General features: G+C 46.4%; 6 protein-coding genes across 7 annotated transcripts; 3 read left to right on the top strand and 3 right to left on the bottom strand.

Moving 5' to 3' along the window:
• Nucleotides 1-54: 54 nt before the first annotated feature.
• On the bottom strand, nucleotides 55-2,956 carry DFL_004554 (uncharacterized protein; the record flags this gene model as incomplete). Its single annotated transcript, XM_067633666.1, has 2 exons — nucleotides 55-1,563; nucleotides 1,616-2,956. 2 exons carry the CDS (start codon nucleotides 2,954-2,956, stop codon nucleotides 55-57), a joined length of 2,850 nt encoding a protein of 949 aa, XP_067491812.1.
• Nucleotides 2,957-5,176: 2,220 nt separating this feature from the next.
• DFL_004553 (uncharacterized protein) lies at nucleotides 5,177-5,797 on the bottom strand (the record flags this gene model as incomplete). Its single annotated transcript, XM_067633665.1, has 2 exons — nucleotides 5,177-5,550; nucleotides 5,611-5,797. 2 exons carry the CDS (start codon nucleotides 5,795-5,797, stop codon nucleotides 5,177-5,179), a joined length of 561 nt encoding a protein of 186 aa, XP_067491811.1.
• Nucleotides 5,798-6,342: 545 nt separating this feature from the next.
• On the top strand, nucleotides 6,343-7,568 carry DFL_004552 (uncharacterized protein; the record flags this gene model as incomplete). The annotated part of the gene is made up of 3 exons (XM_067633664.1): nucleotides 6,343-6,370; nucleotides 6,431-6,641; nucleotides 6,707-7,568. The coding sequence occupies 3 exons, from the start codon at nucleotides 6,343-6,345 to the stop codon at nucleotides 7,566-7,568; spliced, it is 1,101 nt and encodes a 366-aa protein (XP_067491810.1).
• Nucleotides 7,569-8,914: 1,346 nt separating this feature from the next.
• Nucleotides 8,915-10,243, top strand: DFL_004551 (uncharacterized protein; the record flags this gene model as incomplete). Of its 2 annotated transcripts, none has more annotated exons than XM_067633662.1 (1): nucleotides 8,915-10,243. In XM_067633662.1, the coding sequence occupies one exon, from the start codon at nucleotides 8,915-8,917 to the stop codon at nucleotides 10,241-10,243; it is 1,329 nt and encodes a 442-aa protein (XP_067491808.1). The 2 variants fall into 2 exon arrangements, with proteins under 2 accessions (XP_067491808.1, XP_067491809.1); XM_067633663.1 differs by having other exon boundaries at nucleotides 9,260-10,243.
• A 1,068-nt stretch (nucleotides 10,244-11,311) lies between these two features.
• On the bottom strand, nucleotides 11,312-12,093 carry DFL_004550 (uncharacterized protein; the record flags this gene model as incomplete). Its single annotated transcript, XM_067633661.1, has 3 exons — nucleotides 11,312-11,648; nucleotides 11,717-11,885; nucleotides 11,967-12,093. The coding sequence occupies 3 exons, from the start codon at nucleotides 12,091-12,093 to the stop codon at nucleotides 11,312-11,314; spliced, it is 633 nt and encodes a 210-aa protein (XP_067491807.1).
• A 1,442-nt stretch (nucleotides 12,094-13,535) lies between these two features.
• Nucleotides 13,536-16,946, top strand: DFL_004549 (uncharacterized protein; the record flags this gene model as incomplete). The annotated part of the gene is made up of 1 exon (XM_067633659.1): nucleotides 13,536-16,946. One exon carries the CDS (start codon nucleotides 13,536-13,538, stop codon nucleotides 16,944-16,946), a length of 3,411 nt encoding a protein of 1,136 aa, XP_067491806.1.
• Between the last annotated feature and the right edge of the window lie 226 nt (nucleotides 16,947-17,172).

The raw sequence follows: 17,172 nt of genomic DNA, 5'->3' as shown, positions 1-17,172 counted from the left end.
CAAACTAAACTAGAAGAAGAAGAATCGAAATAAATATGTATCCTACAATCCCGCTTAGATAAACCTCTGAGCTCTCGCCCTGGACGCATCTTTCTTTGGCATCCACGCCGGCGGCAACTTAACATCAGCAACTGGCCTCTCCACAACTACCATCTCCAAATCCTCCTTTGGATCACCGATAGGTAAGAAAGCCATCACGTTCCTGTACTGGAATGTGTGCCAATGCGGTACCCCGAGGCTGGCCTTCTTTTGAGCCACAACTTCGGTTGAAGCTGGAGCGCCAGAGTCAATCTCCATTTCAACGTCCAGCTTAACACCCCCATCCTCATCTGGGTGTTCACTAGCCGAAAGTTCCGATTCACTCGCCTTATCACTCTCGTCCGAGTCCTTTTCACTCTCGGGGTCGGAGCTAGAGTCTTCTTCATCATCGTCTTCCTCTTCGCTGCTATCATCCTCACTCTCACTGTGCACCATCTCCACGTCTCCTTTCTTCCTAATATCATTTCTCACCTTATCCACCAAAAACTCCTCATCGCTCTCTACATCCATTGCCCCCTCGTCCTCTTCGGCAGCCGCCGCCTTCCCTACCAAAGTAACTTCGGTGCCTTTAACCATGTCTTTCCTGCCGTTCACCGCCTCACTTCCAGCTCCACTAACCAGTACAACCCCTCTCTTCCTCTTAACACCCTTGGCTTCCGTATCTTCACTCTTAGTCTTTTTCGCGCCAACGGCATTTAAATCTCGATCAACATTGATCATAAACACCCACCCATGTCCCCAACACCACATTCTCCTCCCTTTGTTCTTTTCCTCCACCATACTGATACCAAAACATCTATCCTTCAACTTCAGAAATTCGCGTGGCAATCGGTCGGAATTTCTTGTGGACCACGCTGTAACCTGTCCGGTCGTAATGTCAAATTCATGAAGCGTATGATCTGATGTCATCACAAAGACTTCCGAACTATCTCCATCGATCTTTCTAGACTCAGGGGTAACCGGTGGTCTGAATGCCGCTGCAACAGGCGATGCTGGAAGTCGTGGAAGACTTGCTTTGATTAACTTCCACTTTCCCTTTTTCGCATCTTCTAGGTTCCAAGCTTCCATCCAGCCGCCAACATCGGCGGCGAACAGGTACTCGCCGTTGTGAGAGAAGCAAGCTCGGGTAATCTGTCGTTCGTAGCCCCGCCCTAATGCGATCACTCCGTCCCTCAGTTGTAGTTTGTTGCCAGAAACGCTAACTTCCCGATCCTTTCTATCCAAATGTTGTAGATTTCCAAATTCGAATGTAGACTTCCCATCTTCGTCAACCGATGTAGTTATCTTGAAGATGTAAGGTTCGGAGTTTGGAGCGAAGAATGCTAGATAATTTCCACTGGGCGAAAAGAGGACTCTTCTGGCACCAATTGTCGCAATCTTTTCTGGTAATTCAAGTTTGGAGATTCGTAGTAGAACCGTGGTTTTTCGGGGTCGGAGGTGGAATAGTTTGATTGTTGCCATAGTAGATATGGCCAGTAAGTCCCCGTTGGGTGATATCGCCGCCGATGAAATGTTCTCGTCGGTCTGTAAATTTGTTAGCACGTCAGGTTCAGAAAGAGGGCATAGGGTATCATACGTTAACCATGATCCCACCAACGAGTTTTCTTCCTTGATCGTCGTCAACTGCTCCATAAAGCTCTACATCATCAGCTGCTTCGACTTCATCGATGCTGTTAACCCTCCAAATCTTCACTTCTCTATCGAAGCGAGCCACCAGGAGTCTGGAATCCGCCTTCCCAACCGTAGTTGCCACGGCCTGCTCTTGGGGCAGCGCAGACAAAGTATACTGGTACTCCTCCGCAAACCTCCTCAAGGGAACGACCACAGGTGTCATATCCACACCACCACTAACCAAAACACTGAACGCTCCAGCTTCAAATCCGCCCATAGCTCTAACATCATGCTTATGGAACCTCTTTTTCACAACCTGCGTCCATGTCGCACGTTTCCCCAATCCCACGAGCTCATGCTTCACCGTGACTTTATCCACGCCAGAACTAAAGAACTGAGTTCCATTTGCGTTTGTGTCCAGTGTTAAGACGTCTGCATCGTGCGACTTAAGTTTCTGACGGAGTGTATAGCGTTTCCCATCGTACACACTGATTTCACCGAGCGAGTCACCTGCAACGATCCACCCGCCGTTGGAAGGTATGTACTTGACGCTCCACACATATGTGTCCCGCTTCTTTGCATTTCGGCGTTTGCTGTTGAATTTCGGAGCGACAGACATGGTGGTTATGGTACGTCCGGTAACGGTGTCGAAGGCACGAAGCTTAGAGTCTGAGGTTCCGGCGATGATAGTTGTGGGAGATTGCCATGCGAGGGTGAGGACACGGCAGGCTTTGGATTGAGGGATGATTTTGGCGAGAGAGAGGGAGCCAGGAGAGTCGCCGACTGAGATGATCACGAGAGAACCATCTTCGCAGCCGACAGCGAGGTGGGTACCGTCTTCAGGATCTTCTGTTTCTTCAGATGCTTCTTCGCCTGGTTTGGAAGTAGGCTGCGAACGGTCCGTGAACCATGACTTCTTCGGCTGAGCAGCTATGCTCCAGATGATTCCCTTGCCGCAATCGAAGTGTGCGAGGGGTTTCCCGGTTACGAGATCCCATTCTGTGACAACCGTGGAGTTTCCGATCGAAAAGAGACGAAGGAGTTCGGTGTGTTTTACGGTATAATGGGATTGACGGATCCAAGCAAGACCCTCAATGCTGCGTTTTACGCCACCATAGAGCGTGGATTCATGAAACCAAGTTGTTGGGTTCCAAATCTCAATAGAGCCATTCGAGCGACCGATTGCGAGGCGAAGCGATGGTGGGAGGTGGTGTGTCTGAGGATTGTATTCGGAAGGGTGAGAGAATGCAACTGCATGAATTTGAGACGGTACATAATCAACAAAACGACAGCGATGAATATCCATTGCGAATAGTTGGGAGCTCACGAAGAGCTGGTAATTGGGAAGGGGGCTTTGGTAGATGAGGTTGAAGTTGAAGATTGAAGTTTTTGGTGATTTTGCGACACTGGAAAAGTTGGAATTTTTTTGCAGGGATCCGATTTAGCGAAGTCACGTGCTTGTCACTAGGTTCCCGGAATAGATCCCGGGGCAGTCTCCCCAGTCTCGGTTCCTATAGGAGCCGGGAACCTCATGATTCCAACACTTACAACACGCTGACTGTATTACGGAGCTTGTCTTTGCCATGAGGATGCGAGACCAGTTCAAGTACCGAAATTTTATTTAGAGGGCGAAATGTCAAGTACCGAGTCTCGAATACCGTGAACACCCAAATACGCAATTGGATCATTTCCACTGCTACAGCCACTCAACTGACTACCGGATAAAACAGCCACAGCGCGGAAAACACTTGCGCGAGAACATGCGAGAGAGAAAGACATTGCACCGCCGTAGCTGAAATCAGTTGCAAACCTCAACTTCTGGTTGGCACAAAGCCCAGCTTCCACGGTTGAAATTATTTGGTCAATGAATGTGAGGTCTTCTCTGCCAGAGTTCGCTCAACCATTGTTTGGACCCAGAGGAGCGACGAAGATGGCGCTTTCACCGGCTAGTTGTCGTAGGCCGTAGTAAGACCATACGCCTCTTTGCACGGTTCGACCTGTGGCATCATCCGCCATTGTCCTGCTGAGCCAGTGGAGTCCGAAGATATGCCTGTATGGCTTGTCGGGATCATAATTATTAGGAACACGAAGGATATATTGTCGTGTCTTGCAGTTGACGGTCATGGGCTTAGTACCGCTAGTCATGGTTGCCCTTTGCCGTATCTTGGTGAAAGGGTAGTACTACCGGGGTTATTGGCAATCGTCGTTGTCGAACTAGCCGCTCGAGATGTGGCGGTCACCATTGTAGTATTTTGGCTTTCACCCCCGTTACAGCTCCCCGGGAGGCATTGTGGATAGTACGCATTCCGGTAGGTACAACAGGCCCTGAAACGCAGGCTGTTGAGCTTGAATATCCTATACCACTGCCTGTGATGGAGTGTCAGCCTTATTCTGTCTTCCTGAAAATAAAGTTGTTGACATACATTGCCCCGATAAGGCCGGTTGGCCGAAAACCACCTGAGCCAGCCCAACCAGGGCCGAGATTCCCACCAGTACTGATTTCATTTTATATCTAGAAATCCAAGATAGACGATATGGCAAAAAATTCTTAAACAATATATCGTAGTTGCTTAATGAATAGAATGGGAGGTTCCTCTGCCGTAATAATATGACCTTTCCCATATATCTATGTAGATATATTAAGAACGGATGTTGAAGTTGGTAAGGTTGCATCAGAAGCTATATGCGAGCCAATTGTTTCTTGATAATCTTGTATTCAGCCAGAGTAGTGAAGTGATTAATTCCGCAACCACAATATTGATCACCAGGCCAAGAATCACCGACGAGACCAGAATTACCTAAGGTTTCAGAAGAATTGTCTTGTTAGACCTATAGCCTTGAATCTAGCTAGATTCAACCCTGGATTGGTGTACCAAACACGAAGCGTCGATATACCCTAGCATCCGAAGTTTAAACGAAGTAGCCAGCTCTTATATAATTATCTGCTAGGGACAATAAAATACTTAAGGTTAATCCGGTGGGTTCAAGGCAGGTATTCGAGTTATTTTAAAGATTTATCTTGGCAAGGCAGAATCGCTCTTTTTAACAGCATTTTCGATTGGTAGAATCCGGAATATTCAGGCAGGATGTCGACGTCTCTGCCACCCCTGTCCTGAAGAAACTCCCACACAAAGTTGCGCTACCATGGTATGATTTATTGATCTATTGCAAACTTGGGACTCCGTCGGTATGCACGAGATGGGTTCTATGACTCATCCATCTTTCAAGATATCTAGGTAAGTAGTAGAAATATATCGAGGTTTTTGATAAACGATTGCTCATATTTGGTCTCGTAAACCAGCTTCTACAAGCTTCGAAAATATAACGGGAATTAGCAGACTTGTGACGCCAGCACTTTCCCAATAATAATACAAAACACCGTCAGTACCACCAACGCCACTTCATCTCAATCAAGATAGAAGGATAAAATATACACAAAATATCAACAAAACTCGCAACCGCCAAATCCAACGCTCCGAAAACAACAATCTTTGGTTCCTTCGTCTTCCCTTTTCATCTCAGTGTACTATCTGAGAGTGCACTCCAAACAGCGTCTCTCCATTCCCCATTCCACCCCACCGGTCGAACATCCACCGCAGACCGTTTTACGGCAACCCTGACAAGCGTAACATTCCCCTTCTTCGTCGTGGGGCAGTGTTTGTAAAATGGAATCACAATCCGCACATGACAATGTGGTCGTACGTATTTGTGGAGCGGGTTGATTCCCAGTAAATGTGGTCACATGTGATGCATCCCGTCTGAAGAACGATGTGATATCTCGTTGCCCTGGTTGATGCGAGTGGTTGACTGGAGTATATGCCGGTGAAATAGCAGTCTGTGGTGCTCCCTGTTGAGGATTCGAGGATCTCTGCGCCGAGAAGAGTTTCGAGAGTGTGTAATCTAGAGAGGTATACTGTTAGAAGATTGATTGAAGTGAAGCAAAATGATGCTGAAGCATACCATGTACGGCCTTATCGTCGGGCCTTGAATCTCTATACCGTTTTAATGTCCGAGAGTTGACTCCGAGTGGGATATGATGTTGAGTGATAGCATAATTATCCACCATCATGACATTGTTTGACGAATGATCCGAGGAGGTTGAACAAATCGACATTGCGTCGTCGGAGCGCTTGCGTTTGACAGCCATTGTGGGTAATATAGAGCGTTATATTCGGTGGGAGGTGATATGAAGTAGTGTTTCTGTGGTAAGTAATGACAAAGAGGTCTGACGATTGCGGAGAAGGAAAACGCAGGAAGAAGGTGGGACGAGAAGGTTGTTTATAAGATTAGAAGCCGCAATTGAAGCCTGAAAGGAGGCATAACAACGCGTAAAGTGGAAACGGCGCGAAAATTGGGTGGCGTGTTGGTGTTTGTCAGCGATGGAATCACCGTTTTTATCTTCTTGGCATCCCATCGCGTTTATCACGTGGATCCCTCTAACGCCACATGAGGCTTTAATAGCCACGCTACAACATGTGGCGGTGTCGCAACACCCTCGTTCGCGTTAGCCTTTCAAGGAAGAAATTCCACCCGATATCGGGACACTCGTCCGAGACCATTCAGGCATCCGAATTTAAGGTCATTGACGACTTATCCGAGGTACCTTTCAGTTATATTATATTCAGGACGACATCTCGGGGTATACGTGTACCAGTTTACACTGTCAATTAGTCAAGCTAGAATATCGACACAATGGCAGCAGCTCGAACACTTAGAATAGGTACCTTCCTTCTTTGATCCCCGCCTTACCATGCGAATAACCACTAACTTGCTTATTCAGGCCTCATACCCGGTGACGGCATCGGTCTCGAAGTCATCCCGGCCGGTCGACAGGTTTTGGAGGCCATTGCTTCACAATTCAACCTCAAAGTCTCGTTCGTAGACCTCGAGGCTGGGTGGGCGACTTTCCAAAAGACGGGGACAGCGCTGCCAGAACATACCGTTGAGGTTCTTCAGAATGATTGTGATGGCGCACTCTTTGGAGCTATCAGGTACTCCATACCGTTGCATTAGCCATGGTGTGGCAACATTCTAACGCCTCACTCAAATTCAATAGCTCTCCGACCACCAAAGTCGCCGGCTACTCGTCCCCCATCGTAGCCCTCCGCAAGAGGCTTTCCCTCTATGCCAATGTCCGCCCCGTAAAGTCCGTAGCCGGTGTAGCCAACAACCGCCCTGTAGACATGGTTATCGTTCGTGAAAACACCGAGGATCTCTACGTCAAGGAGGAAAAGACCTATGACACACCGCAGGGCCCTGTCGCCGAGGCTATTAAAAGGATATCGACCTACGCCTCCACCAACATTGGGAGAATGGCGTTCGACATCGCAGCCACAAGAAACCGACAGCGAGCGGCGAATCCCGCTGCGTCCATACATAAGCAAGGAAAGGTTACAATTACACACAAGAGTAACGTCCTCAGCCAAACAGATGGTCTGTTCAGAGAGACCGTGAAGGCGGTGTATGAAGCCGATAAGCAAGGGGCGAATAAATACAAGGATATCAAAGTCGAAGAGCAAATTGTTGATTCGATGGTCTACAGAATGTTCAGGGAACCAGAGTGTTTCGACGTTGTTGTGGCGCCGAATCTGTACGGTGACATCCTGTCAGACGGTGCAGCTGCTCTAGTTGGCAGCCTGGGCCTCGTGCCCTCTGCAAATGTCGGAGAGGGATTTGCTATTGGTGAGCCATGCCATGGTAGTGCTCCGGATATTCAAGGGTTGGGGATCGCCAACCCAATTGCTACAATCCGAAGTACAGCTCTAATGTTGGATTTCATGGGTTTGGAGGAAGCTGCTGCAAAGATATATGAGGCTGTTGATGCCAATTTGGCTGAGGGGAAATTACTGAGCCCTGACTTGGGAGGCAAGGCAAAGACGCAGGAGGTCGTTGACGATGTTGTGAAGAGGCTGATCTAAGCCACTGATGTACCAAAAGTTCGAGATATTTTGCAGGCATATTGGGTCTGACGTGACAGCTGGCATTACATACAGGTGTCGAAATACGCTTGACCTCAAGTACATACATGTACATATCAAAAATATGCAAGGCAATTGCGCAACCTGGGCGAAAATCTAAACTAATCTCGATAATCTTATGATCAAGCCTCGCCGACGCCGCCAATCATGATTCTATCCCGAATCTATCACTTGAAAAGCTAATTCCGATCTATAACCCCTTCGCTTTTTTGCCCCTGTGGATCCCTCTTAGAACCGAGAAAACACACCATCCCGTCCTAAGCAGGGCCACTAACTGCTTAACTGATAGGCACGCATAGGACACCTCTGAAAGGGGAACGATATGCCTAAAATCCGAGCAGGAGCACACAGTTTTTCAGCCAATTGTGGAGTCCGAGCAAGCCAATAAACCCCGATTTCGTACCTGAATCCCAGTGTTGGGCATGTGCAAGCGGAATGGACGGTTTCCCAGCTGGAACTCCGTAGATTTTGAACACGCCTAACTCAACTGCGTTGGCTTCGAACTAAACAAGCTTGCAGTTACTACCAAGTCCCAAATACTCAAGCAATGTTAAGTGGGTTTTCAACAAGGCCGCTCGAAAGCAAAGACCGGAGATACAAAGCCATCAGCTGCAGAACATACCTTTTTTCTTCTTCTTGTTTGTTGTTGAGGTCGTCAACACCCCGTAAGTCAACGGAGACTTGACTTATCTGGCGAGGGTTCCGCATTTTTTACCTTCTTTTCCTTGAATTTCCTCCGGCCCCCTGCTAAAATCGGTTTACAGGTAAGGATAGGTATTTGGGGAGGTGGTGTAAACATTTTCATAGTGCAGAATGCGCAAAACCCCGCAACGCTTCTGGCTGCTGAAAGGGGATTTCGAGGCATGCGAGGGCTGTACCTTTTACGAATAAGGTCCGCTTGCAAGCACCTGGACCCTAATAAGGACACCGAATGGCAGGTTCTCAATGGGTAGGATATTAAGTATGCTGTAAACCCCCTCCCCGTCCTATATTTTAGACTAATACTAGGCCTGTCCCTGTTAACTTTTTAAATTCCTTCTTATCTGTTCCCAATGAAGCCGAAGGAATCCGTATAGTTGTTATATTGTTTTTTATTCTATTTGTCTTTCATTCCTTTTCCTTTTCCTTTTCCTTGGTTCTTTTATTTCTTGGAGGGGGTTTTCCCTTTCTTCCTTTCTAGAATTTCTAGAACTCTTTTTCAGAAGAAGGACAAGAAATTTGATAAATTGGAGAGCCGTTTGGTATTATTCTCGGGACAAGACTGAGAACGGATTCTAGCCACCGCCATGGCCGAACTATTGGAAGAAACGCCGGTACCCGGTTTACAAAGGACACTGGAAGACGAAATATCCGAAGATGAAGACTTAAGTCTTCACAGGACCCTCGAAGATGAAATAGCCGAGTTACAAAACATGCTGGACGAGCCGTTAGTGTTCGTCCAGCCCGGTAGCGATATGGATGAAGGAGTCGTGATGGAAGAAGAAGAGGAAGACGACGGAATCATCCTCATTGGCCAGGAGAAGTGGATCTTCGAACATGAAAGACGGATGCTTCAACAGGAAAAACGAATGCTTGCGCATCGTAAGAAGATTCTGGCTCAGGAACAACGAATGTTCGACCAGGAAGGCAAGATGTTACAGCAAGAGAGATGGATCGTTGACCAGAGGAAACGTCTATTCGAGGGTGAAGAGGATGTTACTGAGATGGAGGAGCGGATCGTACAAGAAGAAAAGAAGATGGAGGAAAGGCGGACAGGAATGGACGAGAAGATCGTTAGCGTTGAGAGGTGGATATCGGAACTGGAGAGACAAATGTCTACTCTTAAGACGAATAGGATCGAAGCTCGGGAAAAGAATAAACTCACAATCTTGAACCTTCCGGCCGAAATACAAATAGAGATACTCTCCCACCTACCTTGGCAGTACCAGATGTACTGCTTCCAAGTTTTCCCGTCGTGGAAGGAAGCCATAGTCCTAAAGGACACTCGGGCCAGGCGATATATTGTCTCAGAAAAGAACTATTGTCCTCGTATGCATAAGATTGGTGCTGGGTTTGGATGGAGATTCATTATATGGGATGGGAAGATTGAATCCGTAACATACGATCTCGATCTTTTGAAGTTGGTGGTGGGGGGACCTGAGGCCGCGGAGGAAAAAGAGAAGGAGGTTATGGTCAACCTGCTGCAGGGCGCTATTCTTGAGGACCTGCTGTTTCTCCATGAGCCTAACGAGCCTGAGAAGGACGTCGTCGAGGTTGACAAAGTCGCATTTAAGGTTGTCCCATGCCAGAAGAAATACGAACGTCTGTTCATAAAGAAAGATGAGAACAAAGAAGATAAAGAAACTAAGGAAACCGAAAAAGATACGAAGGAAGAAGGAACAGACCAAGATGGGAATGCAGAATATGCTAAGAACCAAGACAACTTGACCTTCACCTTCACCTTCGAACAACATCCCGAACTAAAGAACATGCAAATCATCGAATTCCTGGACTGGGTTGCAAAGTGGATTGGTAGCCTTGAAGTTTTGAAAGAGTATAAGCGTATTCACATGGAATTGTTGAACTACGACTGGTTCGAGATGGGGTTCTTTTTGTTATTCCATGATCTGGCTTAGCTGACCGATTGATATGATGTTGCATGTTGACACCCTTTACTCCCTCGTGCATAGTAATATTGCATTCTGATATCGGCGTGCCAGCGTCTGCATTTTGTTTCAACAGCATATTTTGGTTTATATAGGGTCATTTAGTGGAGTTAAGTTTATTTCTCTTGCAACGAATGTTCCGAATTTCTTTTTTCTATTGACATATTGCTTACTTCCTAACATCAATTCCCGTTCGTTCAATTGTTCAGTATATATCATACCAGTAGTGATCGATATGGTGCACTGAATTAAGCGGTTAAATCTAAATATATCGATGTCTATGGAGAATTCGAATAGTTAAATAAGTTAAAATCAGAGTATAATCGGCCAAAGCTAAAGCTACCTAACGGCCAGCAGAACCAAAGCTATAGAACTCGGTCACAATCCAACAGCGTCAACACTCGGATTCGGGTCGTACTTCTCGAGAGGAGTATACGAGACTGATCAGCATATATACTGTGCCAGGAAAGTGATGTTTTTGAATACCATCCCAATCCAAATTACTAATAAATTTTCACCTCTAATACATTCTAATCCGGATTGAACACTATAATACCATATTACGACAAAAAATCCGTATTAATACCGTATCAATAAACACCCTCTTAAGGCAGTATTATAATGTATGATTTACATTACTGCCTTAGCTAGTAGAGGCTTGGGCCGGCCATATATAATATTAGCAAAAAGAAAGTTATTATTATTAGTTATTATTATTATTTTGAAAGTTGAAGTCGGCGATCGAAGATCTTGAAATCCATCACGCACAGCTCTCTCGTGAAAACGTTAAGCTTCAGCATGTGGTTGGTAGTTTCTATTACTAAATCCAATCTCACAGCTTACAATGCATTGAATGGGAGATTTTTTTTTAAAAAAAAAAAGCATTTGCAATATTTGTATTATCCTGTGGGAGAGCTTAGCAGAACAAGAGAAGGAAAAACTCAAGTTAAATACCCTGTCTGCCAGCATGCCACTTTCGAGAGAGAAAATATAATAATACACTTGATAAAAATATCCGCATTGGTTGAAGGTGCCATGTTACGTATCTCTCTCACGTTGAATTTGTGCAGAAACAATGTCGTCCGAAAAATCATCATCCGAATCGGGGATGATGAGAAGTCTCCTTCGCCTTAACTTCGCCCTACTACCAACCCGGACCCCTATTGAGTCTTCATCTCTCTGGCTATCCCTAGAATGCTTTTTTGTAGTTGCCTCCGGCCGCTGTTGGTCAGATCCATCACTTGGAGCAGCTTCTTCTTCGCCTTCGAGATCACTCTCCGTCCGAGTCTCTTTCAAACGCTGGAGGTTATTCTTAATAACACCGCGTTCGGCAGCGCCTTCGCGCTCGACAGCTTCAAACTGGAAGAATGTTTCTCTATAAAGATCGTCAGAGTATTGTTCAATGAGCTGAGCAGCGAAAGAAAACGGAGTGGGAGGACATGCCCATAGTTAAACAGTAATTCTTGCCCAGGCTCGATATCTTCAAGAGCTCTAAATGCGATTCTGTGGACCCCATTTACCAGAAGAACTTTGGGCTCACAGTTGGGTTCCAATTTCGAGTGGTTCAGGTACCGGGTTTTGTTTCCATACTGGGTACTATCGATTTCATGCGCTATGAATGAAGCCGAGTTGAGTCAGTTACGTCGTTACTGACGAAGGCCTCGAATCGAAAATAGCCTGTCATTGGACCTACTAGAATTTATCTCGAATAAAAACGATATACTACTATCGTAGTTAGCGACTCTACGGTCGGCTTCCCCTTCTGGTATCACTTCTCCGGTATATTCCCCAACGAACCCGCCCTTTTTGATCGGTTCCATTGCAAATAAGCCATTGCCGTTAAATGGCATACTAGTCGGTCCCACCTTCGTCATGGGAGGCTCGTTTAGTTGAATAAATACATTTTGGCAAGCTGTCAGCCGGATATCTCTTTTGGTAGTTGAGCTGGCGACTACAGATGCCACCGTTGGATCTGTTTGTTGGCATCTTTGGTGAACAGGGTCGAGCTGCTCGTCTGCTCCGCAACTTAAGCAAAGATCGGGATCACATTCTCGATTTTCTCGAACGCAGGGACATCGGTCCCCGGTGCAAGGTTTGCCGCTCTTGCATGTACACCCCTTCCACCTTCTCGGACAATCGGAAGAACACCCGCAAAACTTTTCACAATAAACATTCTCGTCACTGCAACAGCATTCCGAATTGCCAGGATCACAAGCACCTTCATGGGAGCAGGGTACAAAGGCTGGACGGCTTTTCGCATCACGCGAATTTTTAGTATCATCGCGTTTCAGCGTCCACCTCGTCGATGCTGTGGTATGCCGTCGAGATGCAGGTACAGAATGTCGAATGCAAAACGGCATCCAGCATATGACACAAATAGCGTCATTATATGGATTTCCTGAAGACTGCTGGTTCGAATCTGGAGACTCTGAATCCGGTAAGACAATGCTCTGTGTTATCGGGATTAGAGGCTTGGATTGTTTTTTTTGTGTCAATGCCTCCCTTCGCCTCTTCATCAAGGCCTGCCTTTGAGTCGATGCATTACTGTAAATGCTTGGTGGACGACCACGCTTTCGAGGTCTTCCAATGCTGGATTCGGACTTGTTTGATACCTGGGACATGGTTACATGCGTCTTGCCAGCATCCCGTGTTGAGTGATTCGAAGACCTGAGATAGGATAGAACAAGATAGTATCGTATGATGGCAGGCTTTGGATAGCTTGTTCGAGCCTTGCCTGTGAGGTTAATTGTAGTGTGACAGAACGGTAACGATGGGTATTGTTAACGTTGGGTTCGCGTTCGGGTAGTAAATGTCACGAACAACACAATGTTGTTTTTCCGAATCAGGCAAAGGTGCCCCGGGATCACTCCCGAGCAGTGCATGGAACTATTCCCGAGGCCCCAGGGTTCTTCCGGTGACTAAAAAGCTTGCACGTGAATGTTTCACTCTAAATATGTCGCATATTGCTGCTGGAGTCACAGAAAAACAACCCCAAACTGCTTTTGTGGCTGGGTCTCATCGAGCAATAGAACCAAATCTGCAGACCTGTCGCCTTCGCGCTCTTTAGAAGTCCCCACAATCAGGGATCTAGGCCAAGGTTACGTACAGTATATCAACGACAGGTATGTGTATCAGTGCAAACTTGGATTGTATCAATTGACCAAAGAATTTTCAGTGAACTATGCATGTATTTCACTAAACTGAAAATCTAACGCAATTTTTCAAGCGATACAGTTGCCGTTTTCTTCGGCGAATAGGAAACATGAAATCGAGGTCGTATGTAGGACCAGTCACTTCGCTAGCATTTCTCGGAGATGACCTCTTCGTCGGCCACGGATTAGAGCTCAAGTTCTTCACTCTTTCAAGTTCGCAGCCCTTATTGCAATGGAGGAAAAGAATCTTCAAGAGAGAGCGGATCCAAGGCATACAGCTTAGCCCGCCTACCCAGGATGGCGAGCCAGTATCAGATGCTAATGTCCTTCTTTGGGGCGGCAAAAGATTCCAGATTCTCCAGCTGGCCGATCTTATGAATCCGAGCTTTAACACTAGCATTGAGGAGGAAATACCAGCCCCGGATTGGATTCTGCATTCGGTTTTCTTAGAGCCTGATGGCAAAGTTCCAAGGATAGCAATGATGACGGCCCATAATACAATTCTAACATATCGACATGACCAGGGTATCGAACTAGCTTCGAGGTACAAATGGTACCCAAGCCCGGAGCGGTGTTTACTCTACTCAGCAACTCTTTTTCGGGACTCTATGGTTCAAACAAGCGACAATCTCGTGGCTATCGCTGGCACAGTGTTTGGAGAGGTATTGTTATGGAAACTAGACACTACACAGGAGAAAGTTCCCGAGAAAGTCGAATTGTCTTCTCGATATTTATCCCATGAAGGATCTGTCTTTGGAGTCTCTATATCACCCGAATTCTCCTATGCTGCAAGTTGTAGTGACGACCGAACCATCAGGGTCTGGGATATCGAGGCAGATATTACTGGCTCAGAAGGTTGTCGTGAAGTAAAGGAACCTCTAGCTATCGGATGGGGGCATCAGGCGAGAATATGGGGTGTAAGATTTCTTCAAGCTGAAGAAGGTTATGTGCGAATAATCAGTTTCAGTGAAGATCTAACGGCCAAAGTATGGTCAATGAGACTCAATGGATCGAAGTCTCTTATTTGCACCAAAACTTTCAAAAATCTCCATTCTGCGAGCGGGAAAAATATATGGAGTCTGGCGGTACATCCTTCCGAACGGCGTTTTGTGACAGGAGGGGCGGATAGTGGGATTGCATCATGGAACATCTTAGAGGATGTGCGAGAGACACTTGCTATCAAGGAAACTGTAGCGAATCTCGAAGAAATTCTTCCACCGCCGTCAACCTTGGGAGCCGGGAAGCCTACAAAGGACGAGCCTAGGAAATACGTCGCACTTGGAAGCCGGTCTTTTATCGTTGCTATGTCTTCAGGCTGGCTGCTACATTGCAATTTGTCCCAGCCTGGCATCGAGTGGCAGAAAGTCGGCTTTTGGCCTCGGATTAAAAACATGTCGGCAATGGGAGCTGGGATGTTTGGGGTAGACGGCACATGCAACTATGTTGTTGCTTTGGGAGATAATACCGGAAAAGTTCTACTCCAGACCTGGCGCCAGGGTCTACTGCTTACACCTGCAGACTCCGTGAATCAAGATTGGATCCAGATTTGTGATACCCGACCCTCGGATATCTTTTTCAGTCGCTATCAGAACATAGAAGACCCACATAGTGTCTACGCTGCTGTCACAACCTTCAAACCCGACACTCCTATCCAACTACTCAAGATTAATGTTGGCACAGCAGAAATCCCCACGATAGCACAATCGTGGTCATTGATACCACCAGATACCTTCCCGTTCACCGCAATTCTCGTCTACGCTTGTGAAGGAAGAATATTTTGCCTAGCAGGGTCTCGACATGGTGCATTTGCTCTGTACAGCATAATAGCAGATGGTTCTACCATCAACCCGCTGAAAACGTGGCGTCACGTTCATGATGACGAATCAATAACATCATTAGCCTTAAAGGGTATATCCTCGCAGACCGATGCCAATGCCAGCGCAGATTCTCCAATCGAGTTGCTTCTCACGTCAACGGGACGTAGTGGTGCTTATAAATCCCACAAACTCTTCCTCGATACCGCCGTACAAGAGTACGAGCTATTCGAGATAAATGCAGTTTATCCAGCCGCCGTCCCAAGGGTAGAAAACTACCACAAGTTTACGACTAGTTCGACCGCAGAGTATGAAATCATATACGGTTTCAGAGGCCGTGATTTCGTTCTTTGGAACCAAACACTCGGATTAGAAGCAGCGAGCTATGATTGTGAAGGTGGAAACCGGAGTTGGGATTTCAGCTTTGGTGCAGATGAAGATGCCCAAAGCGAAGGACTTTTTGTGTTCACCAAGTCTAAAAAGTGCTATGTTGTGGAATTCAAACAAATACTTCGCAATCCGCTTTTACAAACACCTTTCCATGGAAGAGAAGTCAAAACTCTTGCTATTTCTTCCCAAGGAACCATAGCAACTGGTGCGGAAGATACGATTATACGGCTTTCATCGCTGGATCATGAAACAAATCAATTACTGCCATTGGCGTTCCGGAAAACACACACAACCGGACTTCAGGATCTTGTTTGGTCACCTTGCGGCGGTTGGCTGTTCTCATCCGGAAGTGTAGAAGAAGTCTACAGCTGGAAAATAAACGCTGAAACGAAACTTCAATCGGGCACAGTTGGGATGCTAAGGGAGGCGGTATATGAAGTTAGCACCGAGAATCTCCCCGATTTGAGAGTATGTGGACTTGATGCTACCACTATTTATACCGAAAATGGAGATCATTATGGATTTTTAGTTGGCATGGTCCGTTCGGATTCATCCATAAAACTGGCGTTATACGATATCGCAGGAAAGAAGTTTACAACTATCGCTGAAGGGCACTACAAAACTAGCTGTCTACTTCAGATACGGTTTCATCTTACGACTTACGGAGGAATCTTGATTATAACAGCGGGGACCGACGGGCATGTTACATTTTGGGATATCACAGAGACAATGAGTACCTGCGGTGTATCAGCCAAACCTATAACTTCATCAGATTCGGTAGCACTATCACTAAACGGACCCCAAGCATCAACTTTGACGCCCGCAAAGTTGAGAAGTGAGCAATGGATACTGTCGCAGCCCATTCACCAAAATAGCATCAAAGTCCTAGAAATACTCAACCGAGAAGGGAGCGAGATTTTGTTGCTGACAGGAGGCGACGATACCGCAATTTCTGTCTCGAGAGTTATATGCGAGCAGCACGCTGGCAAGCTAGGTACCAGGATCAGTGGAATGACAACTAGATTGTTGGAACGAGCACATGCCTCTGCAGTAACTGCACTCGCTATATTGAGCACTAAGCCGTCCGTCCCAAATCATCAAGAAAAAGGAATCGAATTCCTAAGCTCGGGTGTGGACCAACAAGTCAAGAAGTGGTGCATTAAGCTTGGTGAGGATACAGCTATAGGAAGTGTTGAGGTAGTCGAAGACATTTACGTTAGCGTTCCCGACGTTTCGTCCCTAGCGCTGATTGATACAGGCGATAATACCAAGAAATTAGTGGTGGGTGGAGTTGGCGTTGAAGTTCTAGAGTTATAGTATCTTGTATAAAGCTAGAAAAAATGTTTCAGGACTTTTTACATCAGGGAGGAGGGAGCTTAGCCAGCTGTGAGACAAGTCCCAGGACCTGAAATCTATTTTTACATAGATATAATAGACCTTTGGCCATATACATAAGTACTTAATACGAGAGGTTTAGCCCGTTCTTCGTAGATGCTAGTCTATCACCGGCGACTAGGCGGCCGACGGCTGTGGGTAGATTATT

Source organism: Arthrobotrys flagrans (genome assembly GCF_004000055.1).
Source record: "Arthrobotrys flagrans strain CBS H-5679 chromosome Unknown unitig_0, whole genome shotgun sequence".
Lineage (NCBI taxonomy): Eukaryota > Fungi > Ascomycota > Orbiliomycetes > Orbiliales > Orbiliaceae > Arthrobotrys > Arthrobotrys flagrans.
This window is presented reverse-complemented; position numbering and strand designations above follow the sequence as displayed.